We start from the raw sequence: 23,715 nt of genomic DNA on the forward strand, positions 1-23,715 counted from the left end.
TGTTTGACGACGATTAGTATATTATGTACGAGACACTGTAAATAGTGACAACGTAACCGTGCGAGACTCATTTTCTTGATGAAAGAGTAACGTAACCGTTTCGTGAACCAAACGAGACCACATAGAGTTTTAATACTCTGAAACACTTTCACATATTTTTTTTTTCCATTAACCTTGATATTAGTGTAATCTTGTCAATAAATGTAAACCAACTAGCTAGCTAGCCCATTCTGTGAAAAGCCCCAGACGCAACAAACACAGAAACCAAAAGCTCAAAACACACAGAAAACAGAAAACTCTGTTTCTGAAACAGAGCAATGGGAATGGGGGATACATTCGAGTACAATTACCAAAACAACAACTCCTGTTCATCTTCAGCTCCTGCTTCTTCGGTCTCAGTTGCTCAGAGTCATTCGTCCACGGACGAAATCTCTCTTTTTCTGCAGCAAATATTGGTGCGTTCTTCGTCTTTGAGCGGACAGCAGTTCTTGTTTTCGTCTTCGCCGGCTGGTTATGCTCTGCCGGAAAATCTCGGCCGTCCGAGCAATGATAGTTTCGTGGGAGGCGGGATCAGGGGAGTTGATGGTTCCATGGCGGTTGTAACGGCGAGTGGTCCAAATGTATCTTCGTCTTCGGTCGGAGCTAGTGAAAATGAGGCCGACGAGTATGATTGTGAAAGCGAGGTAGTTTGGACTTTTCAAAGTTTGAATCTTTTCTCAGGAAAGCGAAATGTGGAATGCTTATGCTTTGTTAAAGTTTCTGTTCCTTTGAAGATCAGAGATTTGTTGTTTTTCGGTTTATTCTGGTTGGTGGTTTGTTTGGTTTCTGTCTCTAAGAATATGAAGGAAAACAGTGAATGCATTTTGACTGATTTTTTCAAGAACATAGTTAGATGTCCTCGGAATTTAAGTAGGGGAAATTTACTTGAAAAGAATGTTTGATAGAAAACAATAGTTCATCTTTGTTTGCTTTTGTTTGTTTTGTAAGTTAAAGATGTTGAGGAATCTTAAATGCAGGAGGGTCTTGAAGCATTGGTAGACGAGGCGGCAGTGAAATCAGGTGGTCGAAGTTCTTCAAAGAGAAGCAGAGCTGCAGAAGTTCATAATTTGTCTGAAAAGGTTGGTTCTTTAGTTTGAATGTGATTGCAAGTTTCTAGTTTTCTTCTTTAATATTTTTTTGCTCATGAGAAAGTATGTGCTTTTGTTTGGTTTTCATGTACATTGTGGTTTGTTGAGCAGAGGAGGAGGAGTAGGATTAATGAGAAAATGAAGGCATTGCAGAATCTCATCCCAAATTCTAACAAGGTAAATGTAAATACATGATGAGTTCCTCTTATGAGTGATTTAGATTACTGATGGATTGATTCGTTTTTGTCAATGGCAGACAGACAAGGCTTCAATGCTTGATGAAGCCATTGAGTACCTCAAACAGCTCCAGCTTCAAGTACAGGTTTGTTACCTTTTTTTTCAAAGCTTAAGATCCTATGAAGTTCAATGAGACAATGATGTAGTTACCAGTCAGACTAAAAGATTGAAAACTTGATGAAATGATTGAAGTCCTAGCTGAAAAGTCTCTGCTTCAATAAATATTTCAAGGTCTAGTATTCCATCCTGATTTTGTTTTTGCCATGGAGTCCAAAACTAGATAGACTGATGAATGATGTTACTGGTGTTATCAATGATGAATTAGTGATCAGTGTAAATTAAAAGTGAGAGTTTGGTTTCTTTTGATTTCATTTCAGATGTTATCAATGAGAAATGGCATGAGTTTGCATCCCATGTGCCTACCTGGAGCTTCGCAATTCTCTCAGATAAGAATGGACTTTGGTGGTGAGGAAAATAGGCCTGTGCATTTGAACATGTCAGGCATATTGAATATGAACCAGGATACCTCAACACAAAATTTGTACAATCCAAACCAGTCCTATGTACCAGATTTGTCAAATGTAGTCAATTCAGAAGATGCATTTGGATTGGAAGCATCTATTCAGGCTCACTTGGGACCCTTTCAGCTCCCAAACTCATCCAAGGTAAAATTATTGCCCATCAAAACATGCATATGGGGTCAAGTGATGGATTTTAACCGTCCTTTTACCTGTCATATAAAGGGAATCTGCAGGGATGAACTGTTGCAGCATCAACCAGTTAGTGTAAATCATTCAGAGACTAATCCTTTAGGTGAGTCTGTTCAGTGCTCCTTCCACTTTCCAGTATCTTAACATCTTGTACACAAGTAGGGTCTGACATGCATGTATATTTCCTTGTGAAAGAATTTGAATTGGGAGCCATGGCTACAGTTTCACTTCCCTATAATGCTCAAGTATCTGATCAGAAGGGTAATGGTTCCCTGGAAACAAGCATCATAGGAAGAGACCGCAAAGAAAGCAAGCCCTTAAAGTTGATAGAACAACATCATCTTGACAGGTAATTTAACTTTCGGATTAATGTAATGTTTGCTTACCCTTACAACACATCTGGTGATGAATATGAGTTGCAATGCACAGGAAGAAGGGTACTCAGTAATAAGACTAGGACTGCAAGAAGGACGCCGTGGTTATTGTATGCTTGGCATTTTGGATTAGGTGTAGCCACGAGTACTTAGTGACAACTTCTGGTATTCTTGAATCCAAAGACTCGATTTCATTCACTCGGCACAGCTTGTAACCTAGTAGAAATGGTAGAAAGTGAGGATGAGGTTTGTAAAACTCTATTTTTCCTTTTAGTCTGGTTCTCTTACTGAGAAAGTGGGCATTGTTTTTCACTGTATGACAGTGTTGTCTGTAATTATCAATGACATCTCTTTGTAGCACCCGCTGCCTAATATTGGTATCACTTTCATTCTAACTTAGAAGTCCATTTCTTTTTCTTCAAGTTTAATCAAAGATTCATACCAGAATTATGAGTGTTTGGTCTTTCAAGAACCTAAATGCGCATGTTACATTGATGCTCAAAGAAGAACAAAAAGAAAGAAACTAAACCAAGTTTCTTCCAAAACTGTGTTCTTGTGGGCACAGAGCTAGATTTGGGTTTGAAGTACTAGTACCACCCAAAGCAACATGCTGGTTCTTTGTGGTGCTTTGTCTCCAACCTAGTCCCATAGTGAGAGGACAGAGGACTGGTCCAAGAACGAGAATTCAATGCTTTGGCATCTATGGTTCTGTTGAATGATCGTTAGTCAAATGGTTCGTATACTTTTACCAAATTCGGTGTTTTCTTTTTCTAGTCCAATGATTCTAAAACAGTAGCTTAGCCATCATTGAAGCTAGACTTTTTGGAATGGAGAAATAGGATAGGCCTCAATGACCACTTTCTTATATTTTACATCGCCACTAATCCATCTCGAAATTTTATAAATAATGCTTGAATTTGAGGTAACACTTTTTATGTTTTTGTTATAAATATTATAATAATATAATCTATGTGGATGTCCACGTAATTACTTATTAGTTATGTACTATGATGTAAATTTCATGAATAATGTTTGAATTTGAGGCAACACTTTCTATGTTTTTGTTATAAATATTATAATCTATGTGGATGTCCACGTAATTACTCATTAGTTATGTACTCTGATGTAAACTCTACCTCTATATAAGAAGGCTAATGAGAATGAATGAGAACATTTATTTCCTCTCAACTATTCCTCCGAACTATCCGCCGAACTAATCTCTTTATCTTTTCTTATTTTTCAATTATAGAACAAAAAATATTTCTTTACTTCCAAGACCTCCACATCCAACCTGTATTATCTTCGTTGCTGCCAATAGTTCTAGCTCCACCCCATTCCCACCGTCTCCGCCACACCACCACATTGCTATGTACCAATATCACGACTCTACTACGGTACTTCGTGGCCACCTACCTAATTCCATTTTGGAATGCAACCACTCCTGCGGTTGCCATGATCAAAAAGCCTACCACACAAACGGGGTCACCAACATGGCCAATTGGCCATCATCATTAACAGCTTAATCATTCTGATTTTGAGTAGTCAATCAAACTTACTAATCAAATGCTTTATAGCAAAAGTTTAAGTTGAGGACCCAAATCAAAGTCTTTTGGCGTAAGTTTGCAGGTAGACGTGCACTTACCGGTGTAGCCATAAATCCCCCAATTGAAAAGAACAAATTGATGCATCATAACAAATTGCCTTTTCATTCTTCAAAAAAACAAATTGTCTTTTCAGATATCTAAATAGTGGTTTATAAGAAGTGGTCCTTTTGCTACGATGTTTAGCCAAAGCTTCTTATGAACAATATATGTGGCCAATCCTCATGTGTGTTCAAAGCGTATCTCAACAACATCATAAGATATTATCATTAAAACAGAACACTCAAATAACTCAATATGTCGATCGAAATAACACGTTTAAAACAATTCCAGTAGAATGTTGATAGAAATTTCATGTTCGACTTTTTTTTTTCTTTTTTCTATTTACCCTAATTTTGGCGTAGGTTACAAGGTCGATTGAAAAGGAAAAATCACAACAATAATACATTATTAGAAACCTTTTCTGTTTTGGCAATTACTTGTTAGATTTTCTTAAAATTCCAAAGCCCAAAACGAACAAGAAGAACCAAAGGACACACAAGATGTATGGTTTACAAAGAGGCGGCCCTATGCTAACGCAACAAGACACGTCAGCCATTGCCCCGGCCCCACCCAAAACACTTCCTCTCTCCTTCTCTGTCATCTTCCTCTTCTTCTTCTTCGTTCTTAACGGTCTCTGTCTCTGTAAAATCCAACGACAACCAATCCCCCACCATTCTCGTGCCGTATTCTCCAAGCGACGCACCGTACACGTCCGCCCCACTCTGCACTCCCAAACTCATTTATATAAAAACCAGAGCCAGAGAGAGAGAGAGAGCAGCAGCAAAGCAAAAATCGAATTTGGCTTCTCTCACAGCTATGGCGGCCAAATCCAACGGCCAGGCCCTCGCCGGCCCCACCAATCCAATGGTGACGCCTCTCCTCACCGATCTCTACCAGTTCACCATGGCCTACGCTTACTGGAAAGCCGGCAAGCACAACGAACGCGCCGTGTAACTCCTCCTCCTTCTCACTCACAAACCAAAACGCACTGTTTTATTCATCTTCTCCTTTATTCATGTTCGTATCCTGCAATTCTTTCAGGTTTGATTTGTATTTCCGGAAGAATCCGTTCGGCGGCGAGTACACTGTGTTCGCCGGTCTAGAGGAATGCATCAAATTCATTGCTAATTTCAAATTGGCCGAGGACGAAATCGATTTCGTCCGCCAATCCTTGTCTTCTTCGTGTGAGGTGTGGTGTACTCCATTTCGTTCGATTGAAGCAGTACAGTTTGTTGTTGTTGTGGTCTGATTTCGAAGTGGTGATGATGAATTGCAGGAAGGATTCTTTGACTATCTGAGAGGAGTTGACTGTGCCGATGTCGAAGTGTATGCTATCCAGGAGGGATCAGTTGTTTTTCCGAAGGTTCCTTTGGTTAGAGTTGAAGGACCTATCGCTGTAAGACTTGATTACCTTTTCTTTTGTTTGGAACTGTGTTCCTTTATTTACTGTAGTGAATTGGACTTTTTGAGGCAGTGTTAAATGTTTATATGTATTTGTGTTGCTCTTTCAGGTGGTTCAGTTGCTCGAAACACCGTTCTTGAATCTCATTAACTACGCGTCATTAGTTTCTACAAATGCCGCGAGGCATCGTTTCGTTGCTGGAGAATCTAAAATGCTACTCGAGTTTGGGCTTCGTCGAGCTCAGGTATATTCACATTTGAATTCCTTGTTTTTAAAGTTTCGAGTGGGATGATCTTCATGAGTAAGATGTCTTTGTTTGATATATAGGGACCTGATGGTGGAATAGCGGCATCTAGGTACTGCTATATGGGAGGATTTCATGCAACAAGGTAGCATCTGTTTTTAAACTCAGCTACTGCATATTAGGATTGTGATTTCCATTCTTACTGAGTTGTTTACATGGTGTTTTTTTTTTCTCCTTGTTTTTCTAAAGCATTTTAGTATGATATGCATCATAAAAGTAACTATCTTTGCAGTTTGCACATCTCTGTCATTGCACAATTGGACACATTTCATAAGAATTTGTCATGTTTTTTTGACAGTAATGTTGCCGCTGGAAAGATATTTGGGATCCCGCTTCGTGGAACACATTCACATGCTTTTGTCAGCTCATTCATGGTTTGTAAACTATCAGGTTTTACGTGCATATTGTCATTGTGGGGGTGGTTTATCCATTCACTTTTACAGTTTTACTCGATCAGCTGGGGTTCAATCCCCAACTCGTTCTTTTCGCAGACTGATAAATATGCTTTAAATTGGCATTATATGTTTACTGTTTATTGCTGGAGATTTCATTGATTTCATTAAACGTCTTTTGATCGCAATACTAAATTTTTCTTTTAAAAATCTCATTGACTTTGGAGATCAAAGTTCATGAGCTTAACGCGGTTGAGTTCCGCTTGATAATTATATTAAAAATACGATATTTTATGCATTTTGATAGAGTTTAGTGTGAACTTCTTGTTCTATGCCATACTGGCATATGTTTTGGTCATTATCTTTTTATCATCCTTATTTATATTTCCACCATTTTACATGAACCTATTCTTTGTCTAATTTATTCAATGATTTGCAGAGCCCAGACGAGATTATAGATAAAACACTGCATAGCAGTGATAAAAGCAGTACTTGTGAGGATTTTGTTAGCCTGGTTCAGACTTGGTTGAGCAAAATTCAGGTGTGTTGATCGTTTATTTTAAGTATAATTTTGTATGCCTTTGTTGAATGGTTTTCAATTGAGTTATTCCAATTCATCCTGGAATATGGAAGGAATTCATGCCATATTAGTGCCTTATATTTTAGTAGTTGTTCAATCTGAATCGAACTTCTCTATCTTCTTCCATGAGTTGGGAATTTGGGATGGTGACGTATTGTCAATTATGTGGCGTGTTTTTGGAACTTCTTTCACAAAATGTTGCATCAGCATGCCTTCAGGTTGCAGCACCTAAAAATCAGACATGCATTCAGCTTGTTTTACACCTCATTTAATTCTTTTTTCTTTTCTTGTAATCTTGTTTCCTATTAGGATCTAAGATGACAGCAATAAATTAAAACAATACTGACAATGTTTGTGTTTGCAGTGGTCAAAGTCATTAAATGGTACTTTTGGTGAGACCAATCAAAGTGAGCTTGCAGCTTTCACATCTTATGCCCTGGCATTCCCTGATAACTTTCTAGCTCTTGTAGACACATATGATGTAAGTAAACATTTTTTAGCTTACTTTATAAATGACGTGGCTGAAGCTGAATATACTTTTGTGGTGTTTGTAACTATCCCTTGCCTTCATTTTACCAGGTTATGAGGAGCGGAATCCCCAACTTCTGTGCAGTTGCTTTAGCATTAAATGATTTAGGGTAAGTATGAAAGGTTTTTGTGAGCATCAACCATTGATGAATATGCTCTGTTTATGTGGATATGAATGCTAAAGATTTTCTTAACCTAATTATGTCACACCTTCAATTATAGTACATAAACATTTAGTGGTATTCATGATGCTTAATATCATGCGAGTTAGGGTGGAGTTGTAGAGTTAGGTATTCTCCGCAAGCAACAACGTTGGCTAGGTAAATGAGGAGTTAATAATGATCGATGAACGACAATTGTGAATATCTACTTGTAATGGAGAATATCAGAGGATTCATATCACATATCTGGTAAATTCAACATCATGGAACTTTTGTGCATTGGTTTGAAATAGGAATCACCAGAGGGCAACATGACACCAGTAGAGAGAGGCAAAGCAGTATTGAATAACATGCCTATTATGGGGTGTCTTTAATTGTGAGTAACTGCCTTTTTAGAATTTAGTGATTGAATAAACCATAGGCCATTTTCCCCATCTTTGCAGGTTAGTGGTAATTTGTTTATCGTAAACATGATATCCCTAAAAACACAGTTATAAATTGCGTTTGTACTATCAATAACCATGCGTTTCTCATCTTTCATTTACCATTGCAAACATTTATTCTTGTTCTTGGACGTCATCGATGTGTTGCCTACGACTCGATTCTGAAATTTTATTAAGCTGACATTAGTTAATCCTCTGAAATATATTGTAGTTTCTGTTAATGGTTTAGGTGATGCTATTCCCAGGTACAAAGCAGCTGGTATTAGGTTGGATTCAGGTGATCTGGCATATCTCTCCTCTGAGGCTCGTAAGATTTTCAACATCATTGAGAAAGAATTTGGAGTACCTGGATTTGGAAAGACACTTATCACAGCTAGTAATGATCTAAATGAAGAAACTTTGGATGCTTTAAATAAACAGGTAATGACCCACTCCTGTTCTCCTTGAATATATTTTTTTTGTTTTGATAGTGAAGTTTGAAATTTCTACACCCTCTACCTTTTAGTTAGCATCAGTACATGCAGATAAAGTATTTTGTATGGTATTATGTTTATGATCTCTTATTACTGTGTTGATATATCAATTTCGAACGTTTTCTCTTTTGGTGGTGGGATATTACTACAGGACAAGTAAATCTTATTGGACCTATGTTAATTAACAGTGTTAAGCTATTTGTTATGTAGGGCCATGAGGTTGATGCATTTGGAATTGGGACCCATGTAGTTACTTGCTATGCTCAAGCTGCTCTTGGTTGTGTTTTCAAGCTTGTTGAGATAAATAATCAACCTCGCATCAAGCTTTCTGAAGACGTTACAAAGGTTTGATCTTACTGGTCAATAAATTTCTAGTATCATATTCTCTTTTGGTCTTTACTTAATTTTATTTTGTTGGGGTCTAATATTATTATTATTTTAGGTCTCTATCCCTTGTAAAAAACGATCTTACAGATTGTTTGGGAAAGAAGGTTATCCCCTGGTAGACATAATGACTGGAGAAAATGAACCACCTCCAAAGGTATCTTGTCAACTTTTCCTCTTCAATACTCATAGCTGGTTGTTATTTTATTACTGTTTCTTATGGACTCTATACAAGCAACACTGCATAGGATGATCTCTAGAATGATGGAACCAGGAAGGTCTCATTATAGGCAATATTTATTTGCAGGTTGGAGAACGGATCCTGTGTCGTCACCCCTTTAATGAATCAAAGAGAGCATATGTAGTACCACAGCGTGTTGAGGAACTTATGAAATGCTTTTGGCATGGCCCAGGTACGGGTCCCAGATATGTCAATTTTCTATCTGAAATCACTCATTCACATTCTTTTTGTTACTATCAGTTTTACCATTTAACCCATAGTTTTCTCAGACAAAATTATTATGCAACTTCTTAAGACAGCAGAATGCCACGTACACCTTAAATTGATGCTTGATATACTTATTATGTTTAACAATGCCTCTTATAAATGACTTTATAAGTCTGCCAGACTTCTGAAATAAGATGTAGGTCCCCATGAGCATTTTGTTGGTTGAATTCTGTAGAAAATGCTTCAACAGATCAACATGTTAGCGTTTAGGTAATGTTGTAATATTCATCTCATTAATTGAAGATGGAGTGAGAGAAGATTTGCCACCATTGAAGGACATACGGGAGCGCTGCATCAGCCAACTCAAGAAAATGCGTCCTGACCACATGAGGAGACTAAACCCCACTCCGTATAAGGTACTACTATTTAACTTGGTACTATTAATATATATAACTTGCTTAAATCATGCTCATTTTCCGGCGGTTAGTATTTCTTCTAAATACAGTTTAATACTGAGCAGGTTAGTGTAAGTGCGAAATTGTACGACTTCATTCACTTCCTATGGCTCAACGAGGCACCTGTCGGGGAATTGCAGTGAGAGTCACCCTGTAATAGCAAGGGTAACATGAAGCAGTCCACTTTTCTCAGCGCAAGCAACAATTAAAGGTCTAGCCGTTTAGGAGCTTCTTGAAATAGTATTATTACCACATAGTCATGAATGTCCAGTTACATAAGTAGTTTAAATTGAGGAACATGGATTTTTCTTGTTAATAGTAGTTGCTTCCCATTCTTCAACAGCTGCATCGATTTTGAATGAAATATGATTCTCTTTTTGTACCATTTTGAGATACATGTAAGCAGAAATGGAAATTGATGCAAAGAAGTATTCTCAGCAAATGGAGTTAAGCTCCATCTTCTAAATCTAAAATTTTTCCACAATCTGAAAATCTCAAGGACAGTTGATATTGTTAGGATTCCCCAAGCATCTAGTAAGGGTTATTAGCTGTTGAAGCAGCGATATAGTTCAGCTTGGATTCGTAAGGAAAACCTTTTGTGCTACTGTTGTCGTCGACTAAACGTTTGTGGTTAAGATACTTTCGCTAACGAAAAGGCGGCTAAAATGGCCAAGTAAGCCAACAACCCTTTCATTCTTTGTTCGTTCTGCTATGGTCCTCAAGACTCTTTGTTGCTTCTTGCATTTGAAATATGTATGGACAATTTTGTATCCGGAATCTACACCATGCGACACATTTTCGTTCAAGAAACTACAACCTATGAATTCGACTCCTTGAAGATTGATACAATTTGATTATTTTAAACCGCTTACAAAATTTGATCATGACAAAATTTGGTATCACTGCAACAGTGCACCGCTTGTCCATACCCACAAGGGCACAAATTGTTTGTTATATTTTTACTGCCATATGAGTTTAGATTAGAACCAAACATGAAGAAGAAGAAGAAGAAGGAAAGCCGTCAACGGCGCCTTGTTGGGTCTCCGACAGGCGTCTTATACTCCTTAAGACTTTCTCTTGACTTCTTTCAGGTACGGAATTGTTTCTACTGAACATTGCAAAGTTTCAATCTTTTACATGAAGTTATGCTTCTACATGTACTGGGTTTTCGAGCTATTTATCATTATGATGAAGATTGGGTGTTATGATTCTTTGTTGCACTGATTGATTGGTTTTAGTCATAGACGATATTTACTGGGTTTCATTTACTTTTTCCGAATTTGTTGGTGCTGAACTTTACCCATCAGATTATTTGTTTGCATGTTTTCTGGGTTACACTGCTTTGCTTCCTTGATTGAAAGTTCAATTCTTTTTCACAAATTTTATTCATGTCCATGGTTGGATATATTCACTTAAAGTTTGAATGTTACTGAAAGTGACCAGAGAAGATAGTTTGAATGTCACTGAGCTTATCAATGTAATGTCAAATGTGCGTGCCATGACTTGAAAGCATTGGCAGAGCTATCATTGAATTTTCTCAATTACCTGGTATAAGCTAAGTTTTGTCTGGCACAGGGTGCTTGAGTTTGAGCAGTGGCGGATTCAGGATCTCGAACCTGTCTAGGCTAATTTTATAAGTGCATAATTTGTTTACTGGTTATCAGGAATTAGAATATCTATAATAAGTTTTGGCAAATATGAGCTGAGAGGGTAGTGAAGATGGCTTCTATAGCATATTTGTCCAAAATTTAGAGACATTTGACTAGCAATTTTAGATTTTGAACATTTATAAACACTATAAACAGGCATAAACCTTTGCTATATCAAACATAAACATTGAATTTCAAGAATCAAACCAGCGTTAGTCCATCTTGTTTACTCAATCACCAACTCTCTATGTTACTTCTATCTTCACACTTACTTTACAGGACACCACATAGTCATCTCATCTTAATCATCACTTTCCTCGATGACTGTATCCTTCTCTTCTGCATGTCCGAGGAGGTGAGGAACTGGTTGAAGAAAACACTTTTTCTTTCTTTGTTTTGGCTACTCTAGATTGATGGCTGTATATATATAACTTGGGATTTGGGCAGGAATCTTGTCTAGGCTGCAGCCCATGCAGCCTTAGACATAGATCCGCCCCTGAGTTTGAGTATTACTGAAAGTGACCGGAGAAGATAGTGACATGTCCCATATCAATGGTGTTAAAATTCAAGGTTTCCGCACATTTACTTGCCCTAAACGCTTAGTATGTTGGCAAACTGAAAGTAGCCATAGAAGATAGTGAGATGTGAACTGTATCGATATAGAGGTGATTTAGTCCGATTGAAGTTTACTGATATGTACCTTTTTGGTTGACATTCAGTCAATCACAATTAAGGAACCCAGCTTTCAAATGAATATGTATAATGTAGAGTGAACTGAACTTTGCTTCTGAAATTCTTCAAATTGTATTTATGGTCAAGAAGAAAATTTAGTCCTTGACTTATCAATGGTTACTGAAAAGTCCTTTTAAGTAAGCTTCACAAATATGGTCTGATGGTATGACTAAATCTTTAAGCGTCGCTGTCTTCTTGGTTTAATGGGCAGCGCTGTGGTAATTAGTCTGGGGCCATGCTTTACTGAGTCATATGATCTCCTAGAAGGAGGTCAAGTCTTCAAATATGTTTTCCATGACTCTAAAAGCATCAGCACAATGATCATTGATCTTTCTAGTCCTGATCTACACTTGTTCTGTCTGTGTGGCCTACATTCTTTAGTACTTCAGTAGCCAAGCTATCCTTGTGAAACAGAAATATTTGAGATTGTCCTTGTGCTAAACATATTCAAGTAGTGATGCAACTGGGTTGTGTTACTTTGTTTTTCTTATTCATCTTCAGTTTGCTTCCGTCACAGTATGGTGCTGAAGTATATAACATAACTCCTTCACACCCGTTAGCAGAGGGACAAACTCTAGTCTCTCCTAGCCAAATATTTGAATTAGGCTTTTTCAGACCTAATAGTTCTGCTAATAAGTATGTGGGATTGTGGCACAAAAGTATATTTCCTCGTAAAATTGTATGGGTGGCTAACAGAGATAATCCTCTTGCAGTTACAGATACCTTGGCTACCTTGAGAATTGGCAGCAGCGGGAGTTTGGAGCTCGTAGATGGGAAACAGAGTTCTGTGTGGTCAGCCAATATATCTAATTGTTCATTCGCAGTTCTTTTAGATATTGGGAACTTTGTTGTCAAGGATGTTATGGGAGCTGATTTGTGGGACAGTTTTAATAATCCTAGTGACTCACAACTGCCATACATGTTGCTGGGATATGATAGAAGTTCTGGAAAACGGAATTTCTTGACATCTTGGAGAAGTGAAAATGATCCATCACCGGGGATATTCTCAACTGGACTGTCAGCAGATTTGCCAGCACAGTCGTTCATTTGGATCAATGGATCTACTCCCTACTGGAGAAGTGGGCCATGGGATAAATCAAGGTATATTGGTATACCCTCATTTAATTCTCAGTATCAAAGTCCATTTACTCTTGTTGATAACGAGACGCAGGGAACAAGGTATTTCTCCTTCAGTCCTGACAATTTTCCAGCTGACAAACCCTTTGCATATATGGACATGTCTTCCGAAGGAAAATTGAGCTTTATGTTATCAGTAAGTGGCAAAAACTGGTCTGTTGACTGGCAGTCATCGAAAAACCCATGCGATATATATGGGGCCTGTGGACCTTTTGGGGTTTGCAAAGCTCTTGAATCTCCAATCTGCAAGTGTTTGAAAGGGTTTATACCCAAGTCAAATGAAGAATGGGGCAAAAGAAACTGGACTGGAGGTTGTGTGAGACGAACAAATTTGTTTTGTGAGAATAACACAAATAATTCAGTCTCATCAAAAGGAAAAGATGGGTTTTTGAAGTTGGAAAGATTGGAAGTACCCGATTTTCATGAATATCGGTATTCAATCTCTGTAGACAAGTTCGAAGACTGCAAGATACAGTGCCTGAGTAATTGTTCTTGCCTGGCTTATGCATATGTTAACAACCTAGGGTGTTTGGTCTGGTACAAAGACCTTATTGATATTCAGCAGTTTCCATCATTTGGAGAAGATCTTTATGTCCGCCTAGCAGACTCAGAACTAGGTAAGTGATCATAGCTCTTGCAAAACTATTCTACCACTAATTTTCCTTTGTATTGGAAGTTGATTTTGTTTTTTCTTTTAGGTAGAGGAAAACCGATAAAATTAATTGCCAGCCTTAGTCTTACAGCTATTGGATTGATGAGTATCTTGGTTGCTATTGTCTTCAGATTGCTAAGGTGGCATGCTAACCAAAAGCGTAAGAGAATTCAATGAATTGGTCAATTAATTTAGCACATCAAAAGAATTAATATTTATTTTCTGTTATCCAAATGTTGCTTCTTGTTTTGTTCCAACTTCCAACTCTGTGTTTGATAGTTTTATCTGCACATTCAGGAGATGTCAAATCAACAACACCACACTTGAAATCAACTGGTTTGATTAAGATTTATAGAGACGATCTTCGAGAATATTTAGGAAAGCATGATCTCTCAGAGCTAAAGATATATGATTTTGATAGCATACTAATCGCCACAGACAGCTTCAGCATCACAAACAAACTCGGACAAGGAGGCTTTGGCCCAGTTTATAAGGTACTTTGTTTCCCGAGGATAGCATAGTTTTTCGACAGGTACAAGATACATGGAATTGTTGATTTGTGGATCTTGTGTAGGGGATGCTACCAGAAGGGAAGGAAGTAGCTGTGAAGAGACTATCTAGTAGCTCAGGACAAGGTGTTGAAGAGTTCAAGAATGAGATGCTTTTGATCTCCAATCTTCAACACAAAAATCTTGTCAGGATCATGGGATGCTGCATTAAAGAAGATGAGAAGTTACTGATTTATGAGTTCATGCCTAACAAAAGCCTGGATACTTTTCTATTCGGTTAGTTTCACCAATAAGTTACTCGGTTTTATCTTCTTCTTTCAAAATAATCTTTTGTCTCTAAATTTTTTATAAATTTCTCTTGAAATCTTCTACATGTAGTTATGAATGAAGTCACATGAACTTGATCACCTAGTCACAAATCATGATTTAGTTTGGCGAAGCAAGATATTTAACCTGCAAGTTTAATGCTTTCCACTATCTAACATCATCTGGTGCTTGAGAGCTCCGTTCTGCATTAACTTGATACAACCGTGTCTCCAAATTTTAGGAATTTACAGCTAGAATTCTAGTTTTAACCCAATGTTATGACTTATGACTAAAAGTCTCATATCATCAATGTTTAACTGTGATGTTTTATGGAAAATATATAGAATTACTGATTGGTGTCTTGCACTCTAACTGGGTGCACTGTATATTTGATTAGATCCGAGGAAGAGAGCAGTGCTTAATTGGGCTACACGTTTTAATATTATTCAGGGTGTTGCTAAAGGCCTTCTTTATCTCCACCATGATTCCTATGTGAAGGTGATTCATAGAGATCTTAAAGTCAGTAACATCCTCTTGGATGAGAAAATGAATCCAAAAATTTCAGATTTTGGATTAGCACGCATAGTTGAAGGAACACAGAGTCTGGAAAATACTCAGAAGGTTGTGGGAACACGGTAAATAACAGTTTTTTCTGTTACATCATAACTTGACATTTTTAATTAAGCCAGAAACCAAAAGGAGCAACTTTGTCATATACGTAGTAATATGTTTGCTGTGCAGTGGCTATATGTCTCCGGAGTATGCCATGGGTGGGGTCTTTTCCGAAAAATCTGATGTCTACAGCTTTGGGGTCTTGGTATTGGAGATTATTAGCGGCAAAAAGAATACCAGCTTCTATTTATATGACCAACAGCTAGGCTTTCTTGCTTATGTAAGTTTATGCTCTAAATTCTATTGTAATTGTTGTCTACAACTTAGGAGTCTTGACAAGTCTTAACAACAATTAATGGAACTATTTTCAGGCATGGAACTTGTGGAATGAAGGCAGATCACTGGAGTTCGTAGATGAAGTAATGGGTGATTTATATTCCTCATCAGAAGTAATGACTTGCGTGCATGTTGGGCTTCTTTGTGTACAGGACAATGCTGCGGATAGACCTACCATGGTTGATGTAGTTTCAATTCTAAGCAGCGACAAAGATGGTCCGCAACCTAAGTCGCCCGTATTCACTATCCAAAACTCAGCTCCTCAGCAGCAGTCTGAGAATACTATTTCCTCCAAAAATGAAGCTAGCATTACTGTGATTGATGGACGTTAAGCGACAACATAGCTGTATGACACAAAATGGAACTACAATAAGCTTCTTATATGTCAGATACATATTTGATAAAATACCTAAAACAGAGGTTGATGTGAAAATTGATTCTAATGAATAGGTTGATATAAAACGTCGGAGAACTCAATGCAACCTTTAAGTTATGGTTCGTAGTGCAGCCTATGCCTTTCATGGATTGGCTGATTATCTGCTCTGAGATTCTGAAAAAAGAGGAGATTAATTTTCTTTTGGTGACATTGTGGTCAAGTTGGAAGGAACGTAACCTCAGACTATCGGAGAACAAGGTACGAGCCTACATTATTTTGTTGAGATCAGTTATGTTTAAAAAACGGGGAAAGAGACTGGCAGTTCCAGCCTTGGACTCCTCCGCCGGCTGGTTGGCTGAAAGCCAATTTGGATGGAGGTTTTGACTTGGGTACTTGCCGTGGAGGTGTAGTAGAGTTTAACTTGGCTCCTTTTGTTTTGGAGTCGGACTGTGGTGTGTTGGTAAGTGACACAAAATCTACAGAGGCTGAGGATTCGGGTTTTGGGATGATAGTTGAGGATATCAAACATAGCCTCTCTAGCTTCCCTTCCTCATTCTTTACTGATACTTAAAGAGAATCGAACACGGCGGCTAGCCAAATTGGCCCTTACTGTTGGGATTTCTGTTAGCTGGGTTGGTAATAGCCCTACTGTTTTTCAAGGCATTTGTGCCTCTTTTTGCAATCATTCCACTATGTTTGTGGCTTTGTGCCTGTATACAATTTGTTGATGCTAGCTTCAATTTCTGGAATTAGTGAAGTAGTTAGTTAGAGACGGAAGAAATATTGTTATGAAACTCACCTATAAATGACGCGCCTCCTCTCAACACTTAATAATGTAGTTGGAAGATGCCATCTGCTTATTATGTTCCTCATTTATCAATCAATTTGCTAATGAATCCAAACAGGAAAACAGAAATGACTTGTCATAATGTAACATGTCAGAAATAGATTTCTTGAGGACCAAGTTAGATGGGTCTGGGGAATAGTCTAAATGGGGAGGAAGGGATTTAGAATTATCAAGAATTTGAGTGTTTGATTGGTTAACAAATTTTGATTCTTCCTGGTGGATGTTGAAAAGAAGAAGAAACTAATGTGGACTAAACTAATCAGATACATCTTATCTACTATTATGAAGGTGGGCATTGGACATTGTATTTGGAGGAAAGAGAAGAGGACAATACACTAGACACTCATAAAAGGATACTTGTTTATAAGATTTGGAGGACAAAATCTTTGGTCATAGATACTAAGGGTAGGTGATAGACTTCATATCACCAATCAATCAAGCATCTTAAATTGCATTATTAGAGAGATATCCTTCACTAAAAATTGTCCTAAAATACTATTAATAAAGAAGCATTCATAATATCTATTTTTAATATAGAGACAACCTCAAAAAAATATCTTCTTATGTATATTTTCCTTACAAAAAGAAGGACTAGCGATTGACTACTTACTCATCAACTAGTAAAGTAGTAAGTCACACGATAACAAATTTCAGTTTAGAGGATTAGCTAATCATCAACTAGTAAGCCACACAATAACATATTATGTTTTCTTCTAACCACGAACGATAATGAGCTTAATATACATATTGTATTGTGTAAAGGGGAAGACATTTCTTTCACTTGCTTCATGAATCATACACTTGAATCTCCAAGTGTTTCATATTTACTTTAGTATTCTCAGTATGTGGCAAGAGTAAAATATCGACGATTATGAAAATTTCGATGGTTCGAAAAAAGAAAATCTCGATGGATATATCGAGATAATATCAAATATCGATGAAAATTTTATTAAATTTTATCTAAAATTTGTATATTCGACCAAAAATAGACTAAATATAAAATATCAAAAAAATATAAAAATTAATACCAGTATTTATAAAAACAAAAATATCAAAAATATTTTAAATATTTTACTCCTTGCGGTTACATTAGGATCCCCCTTCAAAAACTGCACAGAATTTGTTAACCAATGTTCTGTAGAACAATGACTTTTGAGTTTTTGACTTTCCATTCTCTACACTGTTTGTTTGTTCGGCTATTTCCATTTTTGTACTACACAACCATGGTGATGAAGAAGCTTCCAAGTTCCAACGGCCCGACCCCGCCTCTTTTTACCTCTCTTAAAAAAAGCATCACTAGCTCTGTGCTCTTCTCCTTAGATCTTTTTCCGATTCCAAACAATCCCATCAATGCCAGCTGCCATTTCTTCCTTTCTCTCTCTCCTCACTCTCTTCACTCTCTCTCATTAAAGCTTGTAGCTTTAGCACCACTAGCAGCTTTTAAGCTTTCACACTGATATGCAACACAAGCACCACAAATGTCTTCTGATACCAAAACAGAGCACATGAACGACCACCTCTCCGAACCCACCTCCATTTTTGGCCTGAGCCTTTGGGTGGTTCTCGGAGTCTGCGTCGGAGCCGCCTTTGTGCTCGTTCTGGTCCTCATTTCTCTCTACTTGGCCTCCAAGCGATCCAAGAACAAGTCTTTACAGACACCCTCAATCCCTGTCGTCTCCAAGGAGATCCAGGAGATCAGGGTCGACCATGTTCAGGCTTACCCGAACCCGGAACCCGACCCGGCTCCGAGAGTCGAGAGGCAAGCTTTGCTCAAGTCTGCAGAGGAGGAGAGCTCAGTTGGGTATCAGAAGGTTCACATTGATATAGGGAAGGACCATAGGATTAATTATCCATGTGGGAGGTCTTCTTCTTCACATGGAAGTGGGGAGGCTCAGGTTGCTATGGTGGGCCCTGAGGTTTCTCACTTGGGTTGGGGACATTGGTACACTCTGAGAGAGCTTGAGGTGGCAACTAATGGGTTTGTACATGAGAATGTTATAGGTGAAGGAGGGTATGGGATTGTGTACCATGGTGTTTTGGAAGACAAGACTCAGATTGCTGTCAAGAACTTGCTCAACAACAAGTTAGTGATTTAAAAATTCACTTTTGTTTTTGTTTTTTTTGTTTGTTTTGTTTTGGTAGTGTTGTGTGTAGGCAATTGAGTTGTTATGAAATGAGGTTTAGTTAGGCTTATGATTGTGATTAGTGGAATGTGTGTCACTGAATTGATTGTTTATGATTGTAAATTTTTGTGAAGGGGGCAAGCTGAGAAGGAGTTCAAGGTTGAAGTTGAGGTAATCGGACGAGTTCGACATAAGAATTTAGTGAGATTGCTTGGTTTCTGTGCTGAAGGAGCTCATAGGTACCCTGTTTTTCCCTAATACCTCTAGCTTTGATTCCATACTTTTAAGCATTGATGTTTTATCTTCAATTAATTGATGTAGTGCTTGCTTGGTTCTTATGTGATAGGATGCTTGTGTATGAGTATGTCAACAATGGTAACTTAGAACAGTGGATTCATGGCGATGTAGGGCCTGTGAGTCCCCTGACTTGGGAGATTCGGATGAACATCATATTGAAAACTGCAAAAGGGTACAATGCAATCCAATTCAGAATTTCCGATTTAAATGGTTGATTTTTCTTCCTTTCCATGCCTCTCATCAATGGCATTTGTCATCAATCTTATTTGATAATGTAGGTTATCATACCTTCATGAAGGACTGGAACCCAAGGTTATTCATCGTGATATAAAATCGAGCAACATTTTACTTGACAAGCAGTGGAATGCCAAGGTGTCAGACTTTGGCCTCGCTAAGCTCATTGGCTCTGAGAGGAGCTATATTACAACCCGAGTCATGGGAACGTTTGGGTATGTTTGAACCCTCCCTCCATGTGCATATGTGTCTGCATTTGTGCACTTGCATTTGCTTGCATTAGATGTACTAACAATTTGTTCTGCCTTTTGAAGCTATGTAGCCCCCGAATATGCCAGCACGGGCATGTTGAATGAGAGAAGTGATGTGTATAGCTTTGGGATTCTTATCATGGAGATAATATCGGGGAGGAATCCAGTAGATTATAGCCAGCCTCCAGGAGAGGTTTGGACTATAATTCATTGTTGTCTTTCGCTTGATTTTTCTCTTCATGTTTCTTTAATCTAAAACTTGACATTTTAGGTGAACTTGGTTGAGTGGCTTAAGAAGATGGTTGCTAACAGGGAACCAGAGAAGGTTTTGGATCCTAAGTTATCTGAGAAACCTCATTCCAGAGCACTTAAGAGAGCTCTTCTTGTAGCTTTGAAGTGTGTGGACCCAAATGCACTGAAGCGGCCGAGAATGGGACATGTTGTTCATATGCTAGAAGCTGAAGAGGAGCAATTCAAAGATGTATGTTTGCACTTCTGAATGAAAATCTATCTGAACTCTCTTTTGATTCCTTTTAGCACTTGCTGTACAATTTATAGAAAGATTATAGCTTCTTAGACCTTTTCTTTGTGTATAGAAATACTTCTAAGTAGCACTAGCTGTCTATATAATGCAGTTCATGTATGATGTATCCATTTTCATTGATATCTGGTTGAGCCTAGGGCTTACTCACTAGTTCCATTACTATCTCCGTTTTACATCTCTGATGCTATTTATCAATCCTGTAGTCTGTTATTTACTTACCAAGTTGTAAACACTGTGATTTAGGATGGGAGATCTATACGGGGACTTGGAGGTTCAGACGCTGACAATGTGAAGAATGGGTTGAAGAAAAAGCAAGTAACAGAATCAGGTGATAGTAGCGGATATGAAAATGGAATGCGTGCCGATAAGATAAGACAGAGACACGAAGAAGAAAAGTAGTGAAAATTTTGCCTGAATGTTGCAGATCTCATCCTCATTCAGAAGGTGGCCATTGGATTTGCTGACAATTCCAGTTACCTGGTGGCTTTTACATAGGTCCATTACTCTACAATGTATACAGCTTCTGTCATCATATTTAAAAGAACATCCACCATATTATAGTCTCCTGTAATTCTACTCACATTATACAGCTCACTCTTGTAAGTTAAATTGAACGATTTTTCGTATATATCAAATTCAAGTCAAAATGATAGTTCTCTGAATATCTGTTGAACTCCTCCCCCATTGTTAAGAACTTAGGATTGTTGTTGCTGCAGTAAGAAGAGGCAAAGATGAAGTACTTTATTCACATTATAATACGTGAAGGCCATAGCATTACTGGCTTGAGAACTTGGAGAAATTTGGTGTTTGATCAAATACGGCTGTCTCTAGTCCCCACTAGTGTCATGTTTTCTTTTAGCACTCAGTTTTGGAGTGGGATTTTAGAGTGGGAGTGTGGGACTATGCAGAACTTTACAGCAGAGCCATGATTAGGATGTTTTCAATCACTCTGTCCTTCTACAAACAAAAAATTATTGCATTTGAACTTTTTAGCTTTAGGTGGATAAAGAATATGGCATTGGAGTAACTTTACCATGATTTCATTTGTGCATAGCAACATGAAGTTTTACCTCATTTCATATTTGAACTACTGCAATTTGTGAAAGGTTTAGTTCATGACATTTAATTCCTTTTTAGTTGCTTCGCTGCTTTATACAGTGTTTGGTAGTTGTCCAATGATTTCATTGTTTAACATCACAATATTGTCCCAACAAATTTGCCACCAAAATGTGTCGATGGCTACCAGATTGTATTCCTTTAGGTGACAGTGTTTAAGAACTTGGAATGTCAAGATTCAACAACCAATTGTCCGCCCCTAATGGATGATACTTCAATGTGGTAGATTACGACGCCTTAACCTATAGAATAGGGTGACATTAATCTTTGAAAGAATTCACTCACAATTCTTCAATGTCATTTTCCTTCATATTCTGATAGGGACCATGAGTATTATGAGATCCTCACACCAGATCTTTTTGGTATCAGATCAATTTATGGTTTACGTTGTTGATCTCAAGTACTAAACAATGTGGAAATAATGGATCGAAATTGTTGAGATTTGAGTAACTAAACACTATGGGGGAAACATAAGTCATGAAATAATTTGGGAAATACAAACTAAGGGAAACTAATGTAATCAGAACATGCAGGGTTGGAAAACAAACAGAATCTCTAGTATATTGAAATTACCCTTCTAAATTCCAACAAAGAAGTACACATGGAATATGACCAGATTGATTCTTCTGGGACTTTGTACATAAGTGAAAACTTGGGATTCCAGAGACATGATAAGCCAACTTCACCAAACTTTCACTATCAATCTCAAACAAAACAAAAAAAAAAAACAACGATATCTATTTTGGATATGGCAAAATATAAAATGAAAATTGACTGTAAAAAAAATGATACATAATACTCTAATATATATTATTAGTCATATACTCGTAGCATATTAGAACTGAGAAGTCCACCATATATACATATCCAGAATTTCTCCATACCTTTTCCTCAAGACCAAGAATGATGAATCAATTGCTTCTGATATAATAATTTTCCGTGAGGTTCAAAAATTTAAAAGGGAGGTATTAATTTTGCAGGGTATAGTGTGCAGCAATCATATCCACATTGAGAGAGTGGCAGCCAAAATTGTTCCACACAACCACCTCAACATAACAGATTTGCTATTCTGAGAAGCAAAGTTACTACTAGGACCTGAAGGAGGAGGAGGTGAGATGCCAAGGGAAGCAGGCGGCGGTGGAGCAAGTTTTGGGACATCACATGAACCAAATGTAGCATTTCCAGTTGTAGCATTTACCTGTATGATGAAGTGTTTAAATAAAAAAATTAAGGTTCCAATGATAAATTTCACCTATGAATAGAAGTGAAGGTTCTATACCTTGCAATATGTAATGCTGTCACACCCACATGTCAGTTGACCGTTTGATTTATCCACTGCTTCAGCAGCTCCCCCACCATCACTTTTCTGCAACAACAAAATCAACAGGTTAGGCATTTGTCATTTATATACTCGACCCTGTTGCATGGATTGCCGAACAAAAGATTAGACTGCAGGTACCTGGTAATAATCAACAGCAATGAAGTTTGGCCACCGTTTCCCAGCTGCATCATAACAAGTTTTTAACGTGCGCAGTAATGGAGCTGAATTGTCTACACAAGTGGCTGATGCATTGGGAACATCACGGAAATAGTTCACCAGAACTAGTGGCTTAGAAGTTGTGTTCATGGGAGACGATTCAGCACGATTCGGACATGAATTAAGTACCATCCCACCATTTCCATCTGAAAATTTAGTAAGCAGACAAACTCAGGAGTGTTTTAGTCAGAAATTTAATCTTTAGATATGCAACATTAATCATATGATGCTGAGAATTTCATTTTTAGCCAAACAATATTACTCCCTTCAAATGTGTAACAAGCACCTGAATGATATAGAGGTAGGGCTGTTAAATTATCTAACTAGTAGTTCTAACAAAGGTGAAACACACTAGTGAGATGCAAACAATTGTTGTTCATATTACATCTAGTTACTACAGAACTAGACCTCCCAAAAGAAAATTCTTTGTTTCAAAGAGGACTCACATTGATTTTCTACGACATAGTTCCACTCGTAAGCAATCCCGTCTGAAGCCTCCTTAGATGACTTAGAGGTGAAGACCACCAACCTCTGATTGTTCTTAGCCATATCATCAACGGTTGGCCAATCTTTACCATCCTTTGGCATCCGAGAAATTGGGAACATGTAGGTTTTCAAGCCAGCTGCATCAAAGACTTTTGACAAGCCTGATGGAGATGTTACATAATCCTCAATAAAAATGGTGACAATCTCTGAGGGATTTGCTACCAGGAATGCTTGAATTTCTTTCAGCACATCAACAGCAAGTTTCTGCAAAGTAAATTGGGGGACAAGCATGCTCAATAAATCAAAAGCA

General features: G+C 37.8%; 5 protein-coding genes across 5 annotated transcripts in view; 4 read left to right on the plus strand and 1 right to left on the minus strand.

Moving 5' to 3' along the window:
* The first annotated feature begins 260 nt into the window (after positions 1-260).
* LOC101290893 lies at positions 261-2,624 on the plus strand. Its single transcript, XM_004287975.1, has 8 exons — positions 261-683; positions 1,017-1,118; positions 1,239-1,304; positions 1,384-1,449; positions 1,742-2,029; positions 2,108-2,177; positions 2,270-2,423; positions 2,504-2,624. Exons 1-8 carry the CDS (start codon positions 318-320, stop codon positions 2,520-2,522), a joined length of 1,131 nt encoding a protein of 376 aa, XP_004288023.1. The 5' UTR covers positions 261-317; the 3' UTR covers positions 2,523-2,624.
* Positions 2,625-4,867: 2,243 nt separating this feature from the next.
* On the plus strand, positions 4,868-10,087 carry LOC101291174 (nicotinate phosphoribosyltransferase-like). Its single transcript, XM_004287976.1, has 15 exons — positions 4,868-5,041; positions 5,133-5,280; positions 5,368-5,487; positions 5,603-5,737; positions 5,821-5,882; positions 6,096-6,171; positions 6,629-6,730; positions 7,134-7,250; positions 7,349-7,407; positions 8,147-8,321; positions 8,585-8,719; positions 8,817-8,915; positions 9,066-9,171; positions 9,510-9,622; positions 9,727-10,087. Exons 1-15 carry the CDS (start codon positions 4,908-4,910, stop codon positions 9,802-9,804), a joined length of 1,659 nt encoding a protein of 552 aa, XP_004288024.1. The 5' UTR covers positions 4,868-4,907; the 3' UTR covers positions 9,805-10,087.
* A 2,367-nt stretch (positions 10,088-12,454) lies between these two features.
* LOC101291462 (G-type lectin S-receptor-like serine/threonine-protein kinase At1g61550-like) lies at positions 12,455-16,657 on the plus strand. Its single transcript, XM_004287977.1, has 7 exons — positions 12,455-13,796; positions 13,878-13,991; positions 14,129-14,325; positions 14,406-14,616; positions 15,044-15,281; positions 15,388-15,538; positions 15,630-16,657. The coding sequence occupies exons 1-7, from the start codon at positions 12,500-12,502 to the stop codon at positions 15,924-15,926; spliced, it is 2,505 nt and encodes an 834-aa protein (XP_004288025.1). The 5' UTR covers positions 12,455-12,499; the 3' UTR covers positions 15,927-16,657.
* A 1,550-nt stretch (positions 16,658-18,207) lies between these two features.
* Positions 18,208-20,928, plus strand: LOC101292052 (probable serine/threonine-protein kinase At1g01540-like). The gene is made up of 7 exons (XM_004287979.1): positions 18,208-18,900; positions 19,075-19,179; positions 19,287-19,409; positions 19,516-19,686; positions 19,786-19,915; positions 19,994-20,203; positions 20,510-20,928. Exons 1-7 carry the CDS (start codon positions 18,296-18,298, stop codon positions 20,663-20,665), a joined length of 1,500 nt encoding a protein of 499 aa, XP_004288027.1. The 5' UTR covers positions 18,208-18,295; the 3' UTR covers positions 20,666-20,928.
* A 1,210-nt stretch (positions 20,929-22,138) lies between these two features.
* The window catches only part of LOC101291755, a 31,512-nt gene continuing 29,935 nt past the window's right edge, over positions 22,139-23,715 (minus strand). Inside the window, exons 6-9 of the mRNA XM_004287978.1 lie at positions 23,366-23,669; positions 22,842-23,065; positions 22,662-22,748; positions 22,139-22,580 (exon numbers count right to left, since the gene is read on the minus strand). Coding sequence (XP_004288026.1) covers positions 22,380-22,580; positions 22,662-22,748; positions 22,842-23,065; positions 23,366-23,669 — 816 coding nt within the window. The 3' untranslated portion in view covers positions 22,139-22,379. The remainder of the gene's footprint in view (positions 22,581-22,661; positions 22,749-22,841; positions 23,066-23,365; positions 23,670-23,715) is intronic.

Source organism: Fragaria vesca, linkage group LG1 (assembly GCF_000184155.1).
Source record: "Fragaria vesca subsp. vesca linkage group LG1, FraVesHawaii_1.0, whole genome shotgun sequence".
Classification (NCBI taxonomy): domain Eukaryota; kingdom Viridiplantae; phylum Streptophyta; class Magnoliopsida; order Rosales; family Rosaceae; genus Fragaria; species Fragaria vesca.